Genomic DNA, 17,619 nt, shown 5'->3' with positions numbered 1-17,619 from the left:
TAGTTTCCATTAGGATTTGAAATGTACCTCTAGGTCACAAGGAGAATTTCTTTCAGTCATCGAAACATAAAATTAAATGAAACTTGGATCAGTGATTATTAGAACTTAAGTGTATTCTTAATGAAAGCTAATTCAGTAGCAACATGAAAATGTAAATGAGTCTTAATTCATTTGTGAGGGAAAATTAACTCTTACCTTAGCAGCAGGACGGCTCCATATAGTCTCTGATTACTCTGTATAAATTAGCAGATTTAGGGGCCTCCAAGTGATAAAATCAGCTTTTGGATGCCTTGGCAACAACTACGCAAATAAGGGCATTCGTTACCACTCCTGAAGCGCTCTTTGTATGAAAATATTAATCACTCTAGTATAAGGCGACATAAGCCAAATAGGCGACGTGTCTGAATGTCGCGTGTGCTCTCGGGAGTTGCTGGGCCGCACAATAAATTCATATGAACGATGCCTGGATGGAGCGGATCACCTGGAAGCCATATTTGGCACTGGCGAATTTGACCTGCTTGTAATACGCTCCTTTGTTTCGGCGTTTGGGCGCGAGAGACAGGAGGAATCTTACGGGGGCTCATGTAGTCATGTGACGAATTTAATTTCCATATGGGCAGTGTATTTACAAAAATCAGATCATTATTATGGATGGAACTTGCATCATGTTAGTGTTTTATTGCTGTAAACGTCTCAAATGCGTTTCTTACACATGGATCGGTAACCACCATGTGTGCCGCAGATTGATTTAATCCGCCATCTGCGTATATTGTACCCTAAAGTAACCCCCATGTTTGGCAGTAGTGTTGATAAAATGTAGTCAACTGAAGCAGCTTTCATTGCATGTTATGTGACAAATTGGCCACTAGAGGCGCTGAACTTGGGGTTCTATCTGATTTTTCTTGCGCAAAACAAACGTCTACAGCTGTAGTAAAGGGGCGCAAATACGCCGAGAATTTAGGGAGAACCCAAGAATTATATTGTTAGAGAGATTCATTAAATATATTTGGGCCTGGCTTCGACCTCTCTCCGTTTCATGCAGCACCCAACGAGACGTTTTCCTCTTTTATTGTATTGTTCGATCTGAAGTAGATGCAGATAATATTGTGAGTTTGTTGCTCTCCCCTGTCGGCTTCCCTTACTGTGTAACACAGAAGCAGCTTTTCTATAGTGCTTTATCTCATTCAGCGCTAAATAATGGATTTTCTGTCCTTGAAAGTGAAGTGTCGTAGCTAAGAGATGTTAAAAAAAGAGCCTTGGAGATGTGAAATGATCCTGATAACGGTATAAAATCTAAAGCATGTTCTGTTACAAAGTTTAGACAAGTCTTGTTCAGTGCAGCTGGCTCCTAGTGAATTAATAGGCTGCATTTGAATGTCTGCTCGGCCCACAGAAGGGCTGCTTGCGTTGTGGCGCTGTTCTGACGCCTCAGCTTCCTAGTACGTGTACTAGCGTGCCTTCTCCTGAATGTTTATTGCGTCTTGTTAACATTTCCCGTCATCCGCTCAAGTAGTATACAAATCTTTTGGGGGCTTTAAGTTGGCCATATACTGAGTGGTAATCCTTCATATCCAGCCAGCAAACAGCCGTTCTGAATGATCATCGTTCAGTGTCTGGATATAACCAATAATCATTCAACAGCTGAAAAGAAACAGTCCAATCATTCAGTCGGTTCCATGCAGGGAAGGGAAGATCATGCCCATGTAATGTATAGGGGAGAGAGGCATGGCGATTATGGTTTAGTGGCTCAGACCTCCGTCCGTCTCTTTGGATCGTGTCATTCGGGGTGCAGTCTACGGACAGTATTAGTACGATCTTCAGACAGTGAGACACGTATTGCTGATAATACTGTAGATTGGCTCTGGAAAGATTCAGTCCCCTGGCTGTTGTGGAATACAGCCCCCGTTTGTCTTATAGAGCATGATGAGACTTGTAGTTCCAGCCTGCGCCCTACCTGTTGTGCTGCCATAGTGCTCAGCCTTTTAATGTTGTTTCTGGGGACCCCAAGTGCCAATCTGTCATTGTTCCAGGACCCCAAACGTGGAACTTCCTGATATATTGCACATCTGACCTTCTGAACCCCCAAAACAAATCCTGGGGTAGCGTACTTCTCTAGTGTAGCTGAGTTTTTCACGTGATCATAGAACAGGAGTAATTTATAATATACCTGCTCGTGGACTGAATGAAAATACAAAAGTGATAATATTCAATCAAATCTTTTCTGTGTCGGTGTGATGAGAGCGGCCATTGGACGCCACGCACAGTCACTGCTTATTCTAGTAAACTGCTAATGCAGACATGACCCGTTTGATTACCCTAATAGGAGCTACTGTGTAATTTAAGGCAGTTTGGTGCAACCTAAGGAACTATTATAGCTTTTGTTGAACAACAACTCACAGCGGAGCCGGACGGCTGGTGGTTGTATGAATTCTATAGCAGCATTCCCAGCTAATTGTTACTGTAGCACCAGCCTTCCCCCTTCCCCTTTATTGAGGTTCTGGGACCTGAGCGGTGAAGGGTGTTTGCATAGCTGCTCCATTTGTGAGTGGTAGATCTGCATTTGCTTCTGCGCACTGTTTGGCGCGGCCCCACTGCCATAGGTTAGCACGCTCTGGACTGATGCAGTAACAGAGAGATGGAAGAGCAGTTTCGGCATGCAGTTCCCACATGGCGGTGCTGTGAAATTGGAACGATTAACCAGGAATGTCACTATAAAGTAAATCTTTAAAGAAAATAAAAGTATACGTATAAAACTTTCTCCCATACATGTAAGAGTTGTTTAATTCTAACTTTCTCTATAGCAAGATCTCAGAGAAGCTTCTTGTCTTGACTTATAACAACCTATTAATAGACGTCCCCTGATAGATGCGGCAGGAGGTTGTTTTCGAGATATGTGAAATGCAGTTTCCCTGCGTGAGACAGGAAACATTATTTAAGAAATGTTGTTCTTTGTTTTGCAGTAGAAGTATTTACCTATTTTCTAAATGTTGCTAAAATGGGACACGTATGTATTATACCTTCAGTCTGAAGTCACAGTGAGCGGGAGAGAGATGGGTAGATTTTGGATTACAACGGCCCCCTGTATCTGCTGGGCATTATCTGTAATACAGTGATAACTGCAGCCCTGCTCTCAGTAACTTGGTTCTAGAACACGCAGCATCCGTAGTACCGGCGATGACTGGTCGCTCTTAATGAAGGTCTTAATATATCATTGTTTTGTTTTTTCCCCCAGGCTGACAATTATTTTAATGCCAATTGCTCTTTCTGGAATTACTCGGAGAGAACGATGATGGGGTACTGGTCCACCCAGGGTTGCCGATTGGTAGAAACGAATAAAACCCACACGACCTGTGCTTGCAGCCACTTAACAAACTTTGCGATACTCATGGCCCACCGAGAGATTGTGGTAGGTACCGTGTTGCTGTAATAATGTGGCATTACCTGTAATGGGACGTGCAGTCAGCAGAGGACAGGAGCCTGTCTGTTCTGAACTTGTATATAGAGCCCTTTGTTCTTCGCTTTGGTTATTTCATGTAGAGATGCGGGGATCTGGGCTTTTCATACGGCCGCCCTCATCTGTGTCGCGTTTGCGTAATTACAGGGTTGTTTTGGGATGAGTGAGCTACAGATTTCCTATGGGAGAAGGAGGGAAGTGAATCACAGAGAGGAAAAGGAACAAATTCCAGAACAATGGGATTGAGTTGAAGGCATCTAGGACCACCTTAGTTGGGTGGTAGCATAAGACACACATGCTGAAGTTCCTGCTTATGTTTTTCTTTTATGATGTCTCTATTGTTTTTTCAAATTGCCTATGAATATTTCTTTCCATGCCCGTACTTCCTTCTTATTTGTACGTTCTGTGTCCTCAACTTTGTCTAGTACACAGACAGTCGTCACGAGTGGCTGATGAGCGTCATCACATGGGTGGGAATCGTCATATCCCTCATCTGCCTCGCCATTTGTATATTTACCTTCTGCTTTTTCCGCGGCCTCCAGAGCGATCGAAACACAATACACAAGAACCTTTGTATCAACCTGTTCATTGCAGAATTCCTGTTTCTGATCGGCATCGATAAAACAGACTTCGTGGTAAGTCGGGGTACTTTACCGTGCCCCTCATGTGCCATACATTATGACCGCTAATAAACACTCTGTTGTGTATATTCTGCTACTTTCCGTGCTGTAGACTTATGAGATGAGCGAGACCAATTCCCAATGTCCCGGTTCTTACTAACTGCACTGCACAATGGGGGTCATTCCACCCCGATCGCTCGCTGCAGTTTAACGCAGCGTTTGGGGCGGAACTGCGCATGCGCCGCAGTCCGCCGGCGCTTGGCGGACGGCCGAAGGCAGTCGTTCCATGATTGACAGGCAGAGGCGGTCGTTGGGTGGGAGGGGGCGGCACGGCGGCGTTTAGCCGCCTTTATGGGGACGTGGTCCGGCCAAAGCAGGCGTGGCCAGACCGTGCGGGGGAACGGGCCGCAGCGGCTGCATGACGTCACACGCAACCGCAGCGACCAGGGGCAGCGACGAGCAATTCCCGGCCAGTCGCAGGAGCTGTGCTGGCCGGAAGTTACTCCACAAGTACAAAAGCATTGCCGCTGTGCGATGCTTTTGTACTTATGCAGGGGGGCCAGACAGACATGCGGGGTGGACTATGGACTAGCCCTGTGCTGGGCGTCCCCCCACATGTCTGGGAACATGATCGTAGCTGTGCTAAATTTAGCACAGCTACGATCAACTCGGAATGACCCCAAATATCCGTTTTATCCTCTTGGCCTTGCATCTGCATTTTCCTCTTTCCAAAGCGCTCTTTAAAGCCTTTCTGGTAAAATTTATGAAAATTGATTCACTGTTAGTTGTGCGATAAAGATACTGTAACCGACGGCAACAGTCAGGACACGTATTTGTCATATACACTATAAAAAAGGCTCTTGCAGCTTTTTCTTTTCTTTGTTAGTCCCCTGTGCACCAGTTATAACTGTCTAGTGCTATTATTTGCTTTGTTGTGTTTAATTATGTTGATCCTTTATGACAAAATGAAGCAACCCGTTTAAATCAAGTACAAAAATATATATCTGTTGCAAACTACAGAGACTGCGTTATTTTCCTGCTCCGGTGATAAGTTTCAATTTAAAGAAACTTTTTTTCTTTTTCTTCGTGTGATACAATCTATCGCGTTGAGACTTTAATTCTTTGCGAGACGGAATATTTTTTAATAGTGGTGAAATAATTTATTGTAGCCTGATAATGCCTTAAATTAAATCTTAATCGCTTTTCCAAACGGAGCTGATGGCGGGATTCCCCAGCGCACCATTACATAGCGCTCCCAGAGATGCATTCCCTCTGATCACACGTTAAGTAGTTTCATCATTCTCCAATTTTCTCTCCTCTCCAGATTGCCTGTCCCATATTCGCTGGCCTCCTCCACTTCTTCTTCCTGGCGGCCTTTGCCTGGATGTGTCTGGAAGGCGTCCAGCTTTACCTCATGCTTGTGGAAGTATTTGAGAGCGAATATTCAAGGAAAAAGTATTACTACGTAGTGGGTTATCTGTTTCCTGCCACCGTGGTCGGAGTCTCGGCCGCCATTGACTACAAGAGCTACGGCACTGACAAGGCGTGAGTCATTTGGAAAGGGAACCTGTTATTTAGTTGATGTTATAATCCTGGTCAAATTATAGGGGGGTGGTATCAAGCTTTGGAGAGAGAGAGACGCAAATAATCAGCTTCTGTCATTTATCTACGATTGCACTTTATCTCTCTCCAAGGCTTGATACACCCCACCCATTGTATCCACGAGAGACCCGTTTATGCGCACGTGAAGTGACGACTATGATTAATATGTCGGCTTTATAAGAAAATAAAAATCAGACTAAACTTGATCACTTTCCACCTGTGAATTGTTTAGTCTCATTATTGGTGCTGTAACGGAAAGCCTATGCCTTGCGCAGCTGCCAGGTCCCTCTGTCACCGCGGTTGCGCTGTACATTCAGGTCATCGGTCTTAGTCTGTAAACGATCCAGCTGCCTATTGTTTCCCCACGCCTGAAAGGAGCAGGTCACTGACACTGTAAGGTGCAGAAGGAGGACACTGGGGCAAACAGCTGCAGATACCAGCTAATGCATGCTAACTCCGCTGCCTTCCGAACTGCGGTATAAATTATTCACCCTTTTCAGTGTCACTTTAAAGGTATCACTCTGTTATCTGGTCACATAAAGAGGCAGCGTAACAAGACTGCATGTGACCTAAAGTGGGGAACGATCTCAAATTGCCGTCATCATTTCGCAAAGCCAAGAAGCTAGAATAATGGCCTATTAATTAGTCATTTTATTCTGTCAACAAATGTTTTCAGCACGTTATAATTTTATTTTACAGAGCACAAGTTACACCGTTGTATTTCTAGGAAAATGATGTCGGTATGAGATTATTTATCAGATCCCATAGTAATGCAGAAATGTACTTCTGTTAGCAGGAAATGTATTCAGTGCTCGGCAGTATGAAAGCCACGGCGTGACGCCTGCACCGATAACTCTATGCATCATTTAGCCTAATACAGAGTGCGGGGTTTATGCTACTTAAGTCCCACTTGGGTTATTTTTTTAATGTCCTAATGGCTTTCAGCGGAACATGACAGCCTAAGATTTTAGGTCCCTTACATTCAAGTATGCCATTACTTTGCGTATGTCGTATAGATAAAAGGCCTTTGAAGATCACAAAGAATAGCCTGGGCAAAAATAAAATAAAATAACCTTTTTAGCAATTGCTCATATCACAGATCTGCTGAAATCCCAAATTATAAATCAAATAATTTGTTAAGTAAATAAATTCTAGCCAGGCACGCAGTCAGATGGCCGCGCTGTGGTTCACTGGTGGTCCGTCTGTCTTTTCTGAACACGTTACCCAAAATCCACAACATACTGGCATTTTGCAGCTCATGGGGGTTGAGGGGGGGTGAAGGGAGGGCGCCTGTTCTTATGAAGTGCGATTTCCAAACTCATTTGTATTAATTTTATGCTTTTCTCTTGCAAGGTGCTGGCTGCGGAGAGACAACAATTTCATCTTCAGTTTTATTGGCCCAGTAGCTTTCATCATTTTGGTAAGATGTTCTCTCTCATCATATCAGAAATTGTTTCAGTGATTTAATTTGCAGTTTCTGCGGAGGATCAAATTAATGCACCAAACCGTTTGAAAGCCACATGGTCTTTGTAAATAGATTTATTTTAAAAAGCAAAAAAAAACAAAAACCAACATTAATCTCTTTGGCTGTAAGAATGATATTGGTATTTGTTCCTCATTCTGGTTGCTACCATGGTAACCACAGGCGCATGGCACGTTATGTCTGAACAGTGTGCTCTCTACTGTAATACCCTGTCTCTGTTATAGTAGACTGAGAGTGTCTGAAACAGATAATGATGTGTAAATGTAGGGCAGCTAGGACGATTGGTCAGATGCGCTATTTACAGAAAGACATAGGGCTATATTCAATTAAAGTCTGATCCATTCCGACATGTATTTGTCGGAATGGATCCGACAACCCCTATTCAAATCTCATCTCAATTCGACTTTTTCAAGTCGAATTGAGATGAGTGACCCAGAGGAGGAGAGGGGAGGGGGGTGAGCCGCAGGGAGACCAGCGGGGGTGAGCCGCAGGCAGCCAAAGGAGATCAGCGCTACAGTAGTGCTACAGCAGGGTGTCACACAGCCGCCTGACCTCACAGCAGCGTCCACCCGGCTCCAGCAAGCCGGTGGACGCTGCTGTGTGACACCCTGCTGCAGCGCTGATCTCCTCTGGCTGCCCGCGGCAGTCCCCCGTCTCCCTGCGGCTCCCCCCCTCTCCTCCTCTGGGTCCGCATCTCAGTCCAAAATCTTTTGATGTCAGACTGAAATGGTCGAAAAGGTGGCCAAAATCTGACGGTTTTAGCCCCGTTTTCGACACAAGCACGTGGATCGGCAGCTATTCCGCCGATCCTCGTGCTTTTCGACAAGTCGAATTCATCGACTTGTCGAAAATATTGAATATGTTGAATCACGATTTGACCTTAAAAAGTCAAAAACTGACGTCTTTTCGACAGACGACAGGTTTCGACTTCAATTGAATATACCCCACAGTATTAAAGCTGCCAAGTGAGATTGCTGCCTTGAGCTGGAACTGTTTATTCCACTCTTTCATTTCTCCTGTCCATAGCTACTGTGGCAGACCCCCTGCTTTTCAAACTACCAGAATGTCTACTCGGTCTCTCTCTACTCTGTGTTTTCTAGAATAGTCATTATTTAATGTAAGAACTGGAAATATCTATAACCGTGCGCTGTTTTATGTGGCGTTTTCTTTCATGTCTTTCTCCTTTGGTAAATCTAACGCTGATCACTTTGCTCGTGCTGAAGCGTGTTCCACAGGGCAGAGCGTAACCGTCGCCACAAGCTGACCCCTATTCTGTTTCCCTCTCTGTACTTGTCTGTTCTTTTTCTTAAAATCTGGTGATGTCACTGTGAAATGTATACGCCGACGTATCAAGACATCTGTGACTGCGTTTCCTAACACTGTAAGATTTATCCGTCTTTCTGGTACCAGACGCCCGCCACCTGGGTCCTATTATACCACAAAAGGCAGATCCTCGCGCCGTTTTTGTATCTGTTTAGAAATATGACAAAGTTTGGGTGGGGGCACTCTCCTGAACACTTAGCTGCCCGCCTCGCTTGCTTTGTAAATTAATCCCCGGGGCGGCCTCAAACGTCTCTCAATAAACAGGATCTTGGCCTTTGCAGGCGAGGGAGGAGCAGCTTTGAAGATGGTTTTATTCATCCGAGATGTTTAATAAAATAATAATGATTCTTTTATAGTGACCTCTGTGCTATTAAACAATGCTGTGTGAAACAGCAGCTCGTCAGATTGTAGCGTTGTTTACTGCAGGGCCGGCTGGACTAATAAACGAGGAAATCTGTTTAGTGTCTATGATTACAGCATGCCTGCGCCACGTTACATACCACCAGTAACTGTCAGTGGTGTTACGTGGTCACGTTAGACCACCAGGTCATTGCCGGAGGCTACCTGTCAGGTGTACAAGGTGCAGAGATATTGGACAGATATTTACATCAACACATAAAGACAGCGACTCATGCAAATTCTTCTCATTTTAGAGGCTTGGAGTCTACGTAAATCCCCTATTTGTATAATGTCGCAGCGCTATATTTTAAGCGCTGATATTTGTTGCGTTTGGCTGCAGTGTAGAAATGTCAATGTAGAACGGTCCGGCTGCTTATATCTACCCACTTTGCACCTTCCGCTGGCAGAATGATGGAATGTATTCCAGATTATAAATGCAGCTAGGACGGAACATATCTACATGTGAGCCGGGCCTTGTGTGACGAATGCAGCTTGGACGGAACATATCTACATGCGAGCCGGGCCTTGTGTGACGAATGCAGTTAGAGCGGAACATATCTACATGTGAGCCGGGCCTTGTGTGACGAATGCAGCTAGAGAGGAACATATCTACATGTGAGCCGGGCCTTGTGTGACGAATGCAGCTTGGACGGAACATATCTACATGCGAGCCGAGCCTTGTGTGATGAATGCAGCTATGGCGGAACATATCTACATGTGAGCCGGGCCTTGTGTGACGGACGAATGCAACTAGGGCGGAACATATCTACATGTAATCTGGGCCTTGTGTGACGAATGCAGCTAGGACGGAACATATCTACATGTGAGCTGAGCCTTGTGTGACGAATGCAGCTAGGACGGAACATATCTACATGTGAGCCGGGCCTTGTGTGACGAATGCAGCTAGAGAGGAACATATCTACATGTGAGCCGGGCCTTGTGTGACGAATGCAGCTAGGACGGAACATATCTACATGTGAGCCGGGCCTTGTGTGATGAATGCAGCTAGGGCGGAACATATCTACATGTGAGCCGGGCCTTGTGTGATGAATGCAGCTAGGGCGGAACATATCTACATGTGATCTGAGCCTTGTGTGACGAATGCAGCTAGAGAGGAACATATCTACATGTGATCTGGGCCTTGTGTGACGAATGCAGCTAGGACGGAACATATCTTCATGTGAGCCGGGCCTTGTGTGACGAATGCAGCTAGGGCGGAACATATCTACATGTGAGCTGAGCCTTGTGTGACGAATGCAGCTAGGGCGGAACATATCTACATGTGAGCCGAGCCTTGTGTGACGAATGCAGCTAGAGCGGAACATATCTACATGTGAGCCGGACCTTGTGTGACGGACGAATGCAGCTAGGGTGGAGCATATCTACATGTGATCTGGGCCTTGTGTGACGAATGCAGCTAGGACGGAACATATCTACATGTGAGCTGAGCCTTGTGTGACGAATGCAGCTAGGGCTGAACATATCTACATGTGAGCTGAGCCTTGTGTGATGAATGCAGCTAGGGCGGAACATATCTACATGTGAGCTGAGCCTTGTGTGATGAATGCAGCTAGGGCGGAACATATCTACATGTGATCTGGGCCTTGTGTGACGAATGCAGCTAGGACGGAACATATCTACATGTGATGTGGGCCTTGTGTGACGAATGCAGCTAGGACGGAACATATCTACATGTGAGCCGGGCCTTGTGTGACGAATGCAGCTATGGCGGAACATATCTACATGTGAGCTGAGCCTTGTGTGACGAATGCAGCTAGGGCGGAACATATCTACATGTGAGCTGAGCCTTGTGTGACGAATGCAGCTAGGGCGGAACATATCTACATGTGATCTGAGCCTTGTGTGACGAATGCAGCTAGGGCGGAACATATCTACATGTGAGCTGAGCCTTGTGTGACGAATGCAGCTAGGTCGGAACATATCTACATGTGAGCCGGGCCTTGTGTGATGAATGCAGCTAGGGCGGAACATATCTACATGTGAGCTGAGCCTTGTGTGATGAATGCAGCTAGGGCGGAACATATCTACATGTGAGCCGGGCCTTGTGTGATGAATGCAGCTAGGGCGGAACATATCTACATGTGAGCTGAGCCTTGTGTGATGAATGCAGCTAGGTCGGAACATATCTACATATGAGCCAGGCCTTGTGTGATGAATGCAGCTAGGGCGGAACATATCTACATGTGATCTGAGCCTTGTGTGACGAATGCAGCTAGGGCGGAACATATCTACATGTGAGCTGAGCCTTGTGTGATGAATGCAGCTAGGTCGGAACATATCTACATGTGAGCCGGGCCTTGTGTGATGAATGCAGCTAGGTCGGAACATATCTACATGTGAGCCGGGCCTTGTGTGATGAATGCAGCTAGGGCGGAACATATCTACATGTGAGCTGAGCCTTGTGTGATGAATGCAGCTAGGGCGGAACATATCTACATGTGAGCCGGGCCTTGTGTGATGAATGCAGCTAGGGCGGAACATATCTACATGTGAGCTGAGCCTTGTGTGATGAATGCAGCTAGGTCGGAACATATCTACATATGAGCCAGGCCTTGTGTGATGAATGCAACTAGGGCGGAACATATCTACATGTGAGCCGGGCCTTGTGTGATGAATGCAGCTAGGGTGGAACATATCTACGTGTGAGCTGAGCCTTGTGTGACGAATGTAGTTAGGGCGGAACATATCTACGTGTGAGCTGAGCCTTGGGTGATGAATGCAGCTAGGGCGGAACATATCTACATATGAGCCAGGCCTTGGGTGATGAATGCAGCTAGGTCGGAACATATCTACATGTGAGCCGGGCCTTGTGTGATGAATGCAGCTAGGGCGGAACATATCTACATGTGAGCCGAGCCTTGTGTGATGAATGCAGCTAGAGAGGAACATATCTACATGTGAGCCAGCCTTGTGTGATGAATGCAGCTGGGGCGGAACATATCTACATGTGAGCCATGCCTTGTGTGATGAATGCAGCTAGGACGGAACATATCTACATGTGAGCCGGGCCTTGTGTGACTGCTTCTGTCTGCTGACATTAGTGTTTGCTTGTGTGACATAAATTATGGCATAATTTGGAATTTCTAGATAAGAAAGTAATCGATCATTCAGAGAAGGGGACTCAGACTCTGGGCTTATGTTATCCTGCTGACAGAAGCCTGCGATGGCCTGTACGTTGCAATACCCATAGCCGTTGGTTATTTTGGGCTAGAGATATTAGATCGGCTACTAATGTCTGAGTGTCTAGGGTTGAAACTACAGTTTGATGTCAGTCGGGTGACGACCCGGTTTATCATTGTAGGCAGTCATTGGTCGACCACGCACATGCATAGTCCGGACGCAGCAGCGATAAGAGCGTGAGATAACCTATCCTATCGTCTCATAGCCAGCGGTCATGTTATTGCTAAGCAGTAGAATGATGCTGTCTCCGCGTCGTATCCTTAGCGTCTCAGCTACAATGTCCCACCATTCTCCCTAAGGAATCAGAATGCAGGTGAAGGACATGAATTGACCGCGATCAGCTGGAATCCTCTGTTATTTACCAGGCCACAACATTATTATCCGCAAGCAAATTGTTTAGCCTGAAAAGAGCCGGGCCTTTGGGAGCTGTATTCCCAACCTCAGGGATGAAGCAGCAGGTAGCAATCACATCGATGTGGCTGAGAGTAAATCTCCTGCTGCAATTGCTTCGCCCTCTAATCGTCCTGAAGTCAGGATCTTACATCATGTGCGACCGTGCCGCCGCTGCTGCGTTCCTGGCTGGGGCTCTGCTGCGGCTGCATTTATAGGAGGTAAAAGCATTCCTCCTTCCGCCGTCACAGTACCATTCCTATGATGCTGGGGTTATTATATCTATGAAGGGCGAGCATGTAAGTAATGAGCGTTGGGATACCATTAGCATGCCTGAAATGGTTTAATGAAATCTTAGATCATGACACGTCAGTATCTGTTCTTATCATTCGGACAGCTCCATCTGCATCGTCAATAATTAATCCAGTTCACAAAGAGTTCAGTCTCCCGCACTTATTTAGAAACCTTCTTTAGAGAAACACCTCTCTTCCTGCCAGTCCCAGGGAGGAATCGCCTTCCGGATGGCTAGCTGCACAGATATCCAGACACAAGTGCAGTTTTAGACTCCTGCTCTCACCAGGTAACACAATCTCCAGGGAGGACAATTTGGGTCAGGACACGGTGCAGTTCAGCTGGGTTACTTTAGAATAGTGTTTTCCTTCCACTGTCTTATCATATCCGTGTCAGCACTGCAGGCTGTGTGCAATGAATTTTTAAATGCAAGGCGCAGGCAGACATGATTCAATTGAGCAGCTTATAAAACACACAGTAAACTGCGCTGTCTTCAGGTGGCAGCTGTAACATCATTCATATACGTAGGGCACTGGAGACCATCTGCACCCCAGAATTTGCCAGTTGATGGAAGGCCTAACTGTAGCCGCTGTCACCTATGGCAACCGATTGGGGGGAACACGGTAACCAGAAGAAAACACACTGGGCTAAATGCGTCATCGCTTGGGAAGTGATAAAATGGACAGTGGAAAAGTACCAGCCAATCAGCGCCTAACTGTCATGTTACAGGCTGTGTTTGAAAAATGGCAGGAGCTGATTGGCTGGTACTTTTTCACTCTCCATTTTAGCACTTTCCAAGCGATGACGCATCTAGGCCACAGCCATGTTCTAAGGGGGTCATTCCGATCTGATCGCTGCTGTGCGTTTTGGCACAGCAATCGACCAGGTGATAACTGCGCATTCCTGTGCACCGCAATGCGTACGCGCATTGGACAACAACAAAGGGCATCGCCGGTCAGTGACGGGATGGTGCGAAAAATCTGTTCGCACGGTGATGGACAGGAGGAAGCCGTCTGTGGCTGGAAACTGACCGTTTACTGGGAGTGTCAGGAAAAACGCAGGCGGGACCAAGCGTTTTCAGGGAGGGTGTCTGACGTCGGCTCCAGCCCCGATCAGCCTGTTCTCATCGCACTGGAAGAGTAAGTCCTGGGCTGCGCACACACTGGATTTTAGTAGCATGGCGTACACATAGCATCGCACTGGAAGAGTAAGTCATGGGCTGCACAGAGACTGCACACACTGGATTTTAGTAGCATGGCGTACACATAGCATCGCACTGGAAGAGTAAGTCCTGGGCTGCGCACACACTGCATACACTGGATTTTAGTAGCATGGCGTACACATAGCATCGCACTGGAAGAGTAAGTCCTGGGCTGCACAGAGACTTCACACACTGGATTTTAGTAGCTTGGCGTACACATAGCATCGCACTGGAAGAGTAAGTCCTGGGCTGCACAGAGACTGCACACACTGGATTTTAGTAGCTTGGCGCACACATAGCATCGCACTGGAAGAGTAAGTCCTGGGCTGCGCACACACTGCATACACTGGATTTTAGTAGCTTGGCGCACACATAGCATCGCACTGGAAGAGTAAGTCCTGGGCTGCGCACACACTGGATTTTAGTAGCTTGGCGCACACATAGCATCGCACTGGAAGAGTAAGTCCTGGGCTGCGCACACACTGGAGTTTAGTAGCTTGGCGCACACATAGCATCGCATTGGAAGAGTAAGTCCTGGGCTGCGCACACACTGGAGTTTAGTAGCTTGGCATACACATAGCATCGCACTGGAAGAGTAAGTCCTGGGATGCACAGAGACTGCATACACTGGATTTTAGTAGCTTGGCGCACACATAGCATCGCACTGGAAGAGTAAGTCCTGGGATGCACACACACTGCACACACTGGATTTTAGTAGCTTGGCGTACACATAGCATCGCACTGGAAGAGTAAGTCCTGGGCTGCACAGAGACTGCACACACTGGATTTTAGTAGCTTGGCGTACACACAGCATCGCACTGGAAGAGTAAGTCCTGGGCTGCGCACACACTGGAGTTTAGTAGCTTGGCGCACACATAGCATCGCACTGGAAGAGTAAGTCCTGGGCTGCGCACACACTGGAGTTTAGTAGCTTGGCGCACACATAGCATCGCACTGGAGGAGTAAGTCCTGGGCTGCGCAGAGACTGCACACACTGGATTTTAGTAGCTTGGCATACACATAGCATCGCACTGGAAGAGTAAGTCCTGGGCTGCACAGAGACTGCACACACTGGAGTTTAGTAGCTTGGCGCACACATAGCATCGCACTGGAAGAGTAAGTCCTGGGCTGCGCACCCACTGCACACACTGGAGTTTAGTAGCTTGGCGCACACATAGCATCGCACTGGAGGAATAAGTCCTGGGATGCACAGAGACTGCACACACTGGATTTTAGTAGCTTTGCGCACACATAGCATCGCACTGGAAGAGTAAGTCCTGGGCTGCGCACACACTGCACACACTGGATTTTAGTAGCTTGGCGTACACATAGCATCGCACTGGAAGAGTAAGTCCTGGGCTGCACAGAGACTGCACACACTGGATTTTAGTAGCTTGGCGCACACATAGCATCGCACTGGAAGAGTAAGTCCTGGGCTGCGCACCCACTGCACACACTGGAGTTTAGTAGCTTGGCGCACACATAGCATCGCACTGGAGGAATAAGTCCTGGGATGCACAGAGACTGCACACACTGGATTTTAGTAGCTTTGCGCACACATAGCATCGCACTGGAAGAGTAAGTCCTGGGCTGCGCACACACTGCACACACTGGATTTTAGTAGCTTGGCGTACACATAGCATCGCACTGGAAGAGTAAGTCCTGGGCTGCACAGAGACTGCACACACTGGAGTTTAGTAGCTTGGCATACACATAGCATCGCACTGGAAGAGTAAGTCCTGGGCTGCGCACACACTGGAGTTTAGTAGCTTGGCGTACACATAGCATCGCACTGGAAGAGTAAGTCCTGGGCTGCGCACACACTGGAGTTTAGTAGCTTGGCGTACACATAGCATCGCACTGGAAGAGTAAGTCCTGGGCTGCGCACACACTGGAGTTTAGTAGCTTGGCGCACACATAGCATCGCACTGGAAGAGTAAGTCCTGGGCTGCACACACACTGGAGTTTAGTAGCTTGGCATACACATAGCATCGCACTGGAAGAGTAAGTCCTGGGCTGCACAGAGACTGCACACACTGGAGTTTAGTAGCTTGGCATACACATAGCATCGCACTGGAAGAGTAAGTCCTGGGCTGCGCACACACTGGATTTTAGTAGCTTGGCGCACACATAGCATCGCACTGGAAGAGTAAGTCCTGGGCTGCGCACACACTGGAGTTTAGTAGCTTGGCGTACACATAGCATCGCACTGGAAGAGTAAGTCCTGGGCTGCGCACACACTGGAGTTTAGTAGCTTGGCGCACACATAGCATCGCACTGGAAGAGTAAGTCCTGGGATCACAGAGACTGCATACACTGGATTTTAGTAGCTTGGCGCACACATAGCATCGCACTGGAAGAGTAAGTCCTGGGCTGCACAGAGACTGCACACACTGGAGTTTAGTAGCTTGGCGTACACATAGCATCGCACTGGAAGAGTAAGTCCTGGGCTGCGCACACACTGGAGTTTAGTAGCTTGGCGCACACATAGCATCGCACTGGAGGAGTAAGTCCTGGGCTGCGCAGAGACTGCACACACTGGAGTTTAGTAGCTTGGCGTACACATAGCATCGCACTGGAAGAGTAAGTCCTGGGCTGCACAGAGACTGCACACACTGGAGTTTAGTAGCTTGGCGTACACATAGCATCGCACTGGAAGAGTAAGTCCTGGGCTGCGCACACACTGGAGTTTAGTAGCTTGGCGTACACATAGCATCGCACTGGAAGAGTAAGTCCTGGGCTGCGCACACACTGGAGTTTAGTAGCTTGGCGCACACATAGCATCGCACTGGAAGAGTAAGTCCTGGGCTGCACACACACTGGAGTTTAGTAGCTTGGCATACACATAGCATCGCACTGGAAGAGTAAGTCCTGGGCTGCACAGAGACTGCACACACTGGAGTTTAGTAGCTTGGCATACACATAGCATCGCACTGGAAGAGTAAGTCCTGGGCTGCGCACACACTGGATTTTAGTAGCTTGGCGCACACATAGCATCGCACTGGAAGAGTAAGTCCTGGGCTGCGCACACACTGGAGTTTAGTAGCTTGGCGTACACATAGCATCGCACTGGAAGAGTAAGTCCTGGGCTGCGCACACACTGGAGTTTAGTAGCTTGGCGTACACATAGCATCGCACTGGAAGAGTAAGTCCTGGGCTGCGCACACACTGGAGTTTAGTAGCTTGGCGCACACATAGCATCGCACTGGAAGAGTAAGTCCTGGGATCACAGAGACTGCATACACTGGATTTTAGTAGCTTGGCGCACACATAGCATCGCACTGGAAGAGTAAGTCCTGGGCTGCACAGAGACTGCACACACTGGAGTTTAGTAGCTTGGCGTACACATAGCATCGCACTGGAAGAGTAAGTCCTGGGCTGCGCACACACTGGAGTTTAGTAGCTTGGCGCACACATAGCATCGCACTGGAGGAGTAAGTCCTGGGCTGCGCAGAGACTGCACACACTGGAGTTTAGTAGCTTGGCGTACACATAGCATCGCACTGGAAGAGTAAGTCCTGGGCTGCACAGAGACTGCACACACTGGAGTTTAGTAGCTTGGCGTACACATAGCATCGCACTGGAAGAGTAAGTCCTGGGCTGCGCGCACACTGCACACACTGGATTTTAGTAGCTTGGCGTACACATAGCATCG

The 17,619-nt window shown here is 47.5% G+C and overlaps 1 protein-coding gene across 29 annotated transcripts in view; it reads left to right on the top strand.

Moving 5' to 3' along the window:
* The window catches only part of ADGRL2 (adhesion G protein-coupled receptor L2), a 198,739-nt gene that overhangs the window by 154,719 nt on the left and 26,401 nt on the right, over positions 1 to 17,619 (top strand). For all 29 annotated transcript variants that reach the window (XM_063939006.1, XM_063938985.1, XM_063938992.1 and 26 more), the window contains 4 exons: positions 3,233 to 3,406; positions 3,880 to 4,089; positions 5,399 to 5,619; positions 7,030 to 7,096. In XM_063939006.1, the coding sequence (XP_063795076.1) occupies positions 3,233 to 3,406; positions 3,880 to 4,089; positions 5,399 to 5,619; positions 7,030 to 7,096 (672 nt within the window). The remainder of the gene's footprint in view (positions 1 to 3,232; positions 3,407 to 3,879; positions 4,090 to 5,398; positions 5,620 to 7,029; positions 7,097 to 17,619) is intronic.

This window comes from Pseudophryne corroboree, chromosome 9 (assembly GCF_028390025.1).
Source record: "Pseudophryne corroboree isolate aPseCor3 chromosome 9, aPseCor3.hap2, whole genome shotgun sequence".
Lineage (NCBI taxonomy): Eukaryota > Metazoa > Chordata > Amphibia > Anura > Myobatrachidae > Pseudophryne > Pseudophryne corroboree.
The sequence above is the reverse complement of the archived record's forward strand: the minus strand, read 5'-3'. Positions and strand labels throughout refer to the sequence as shown.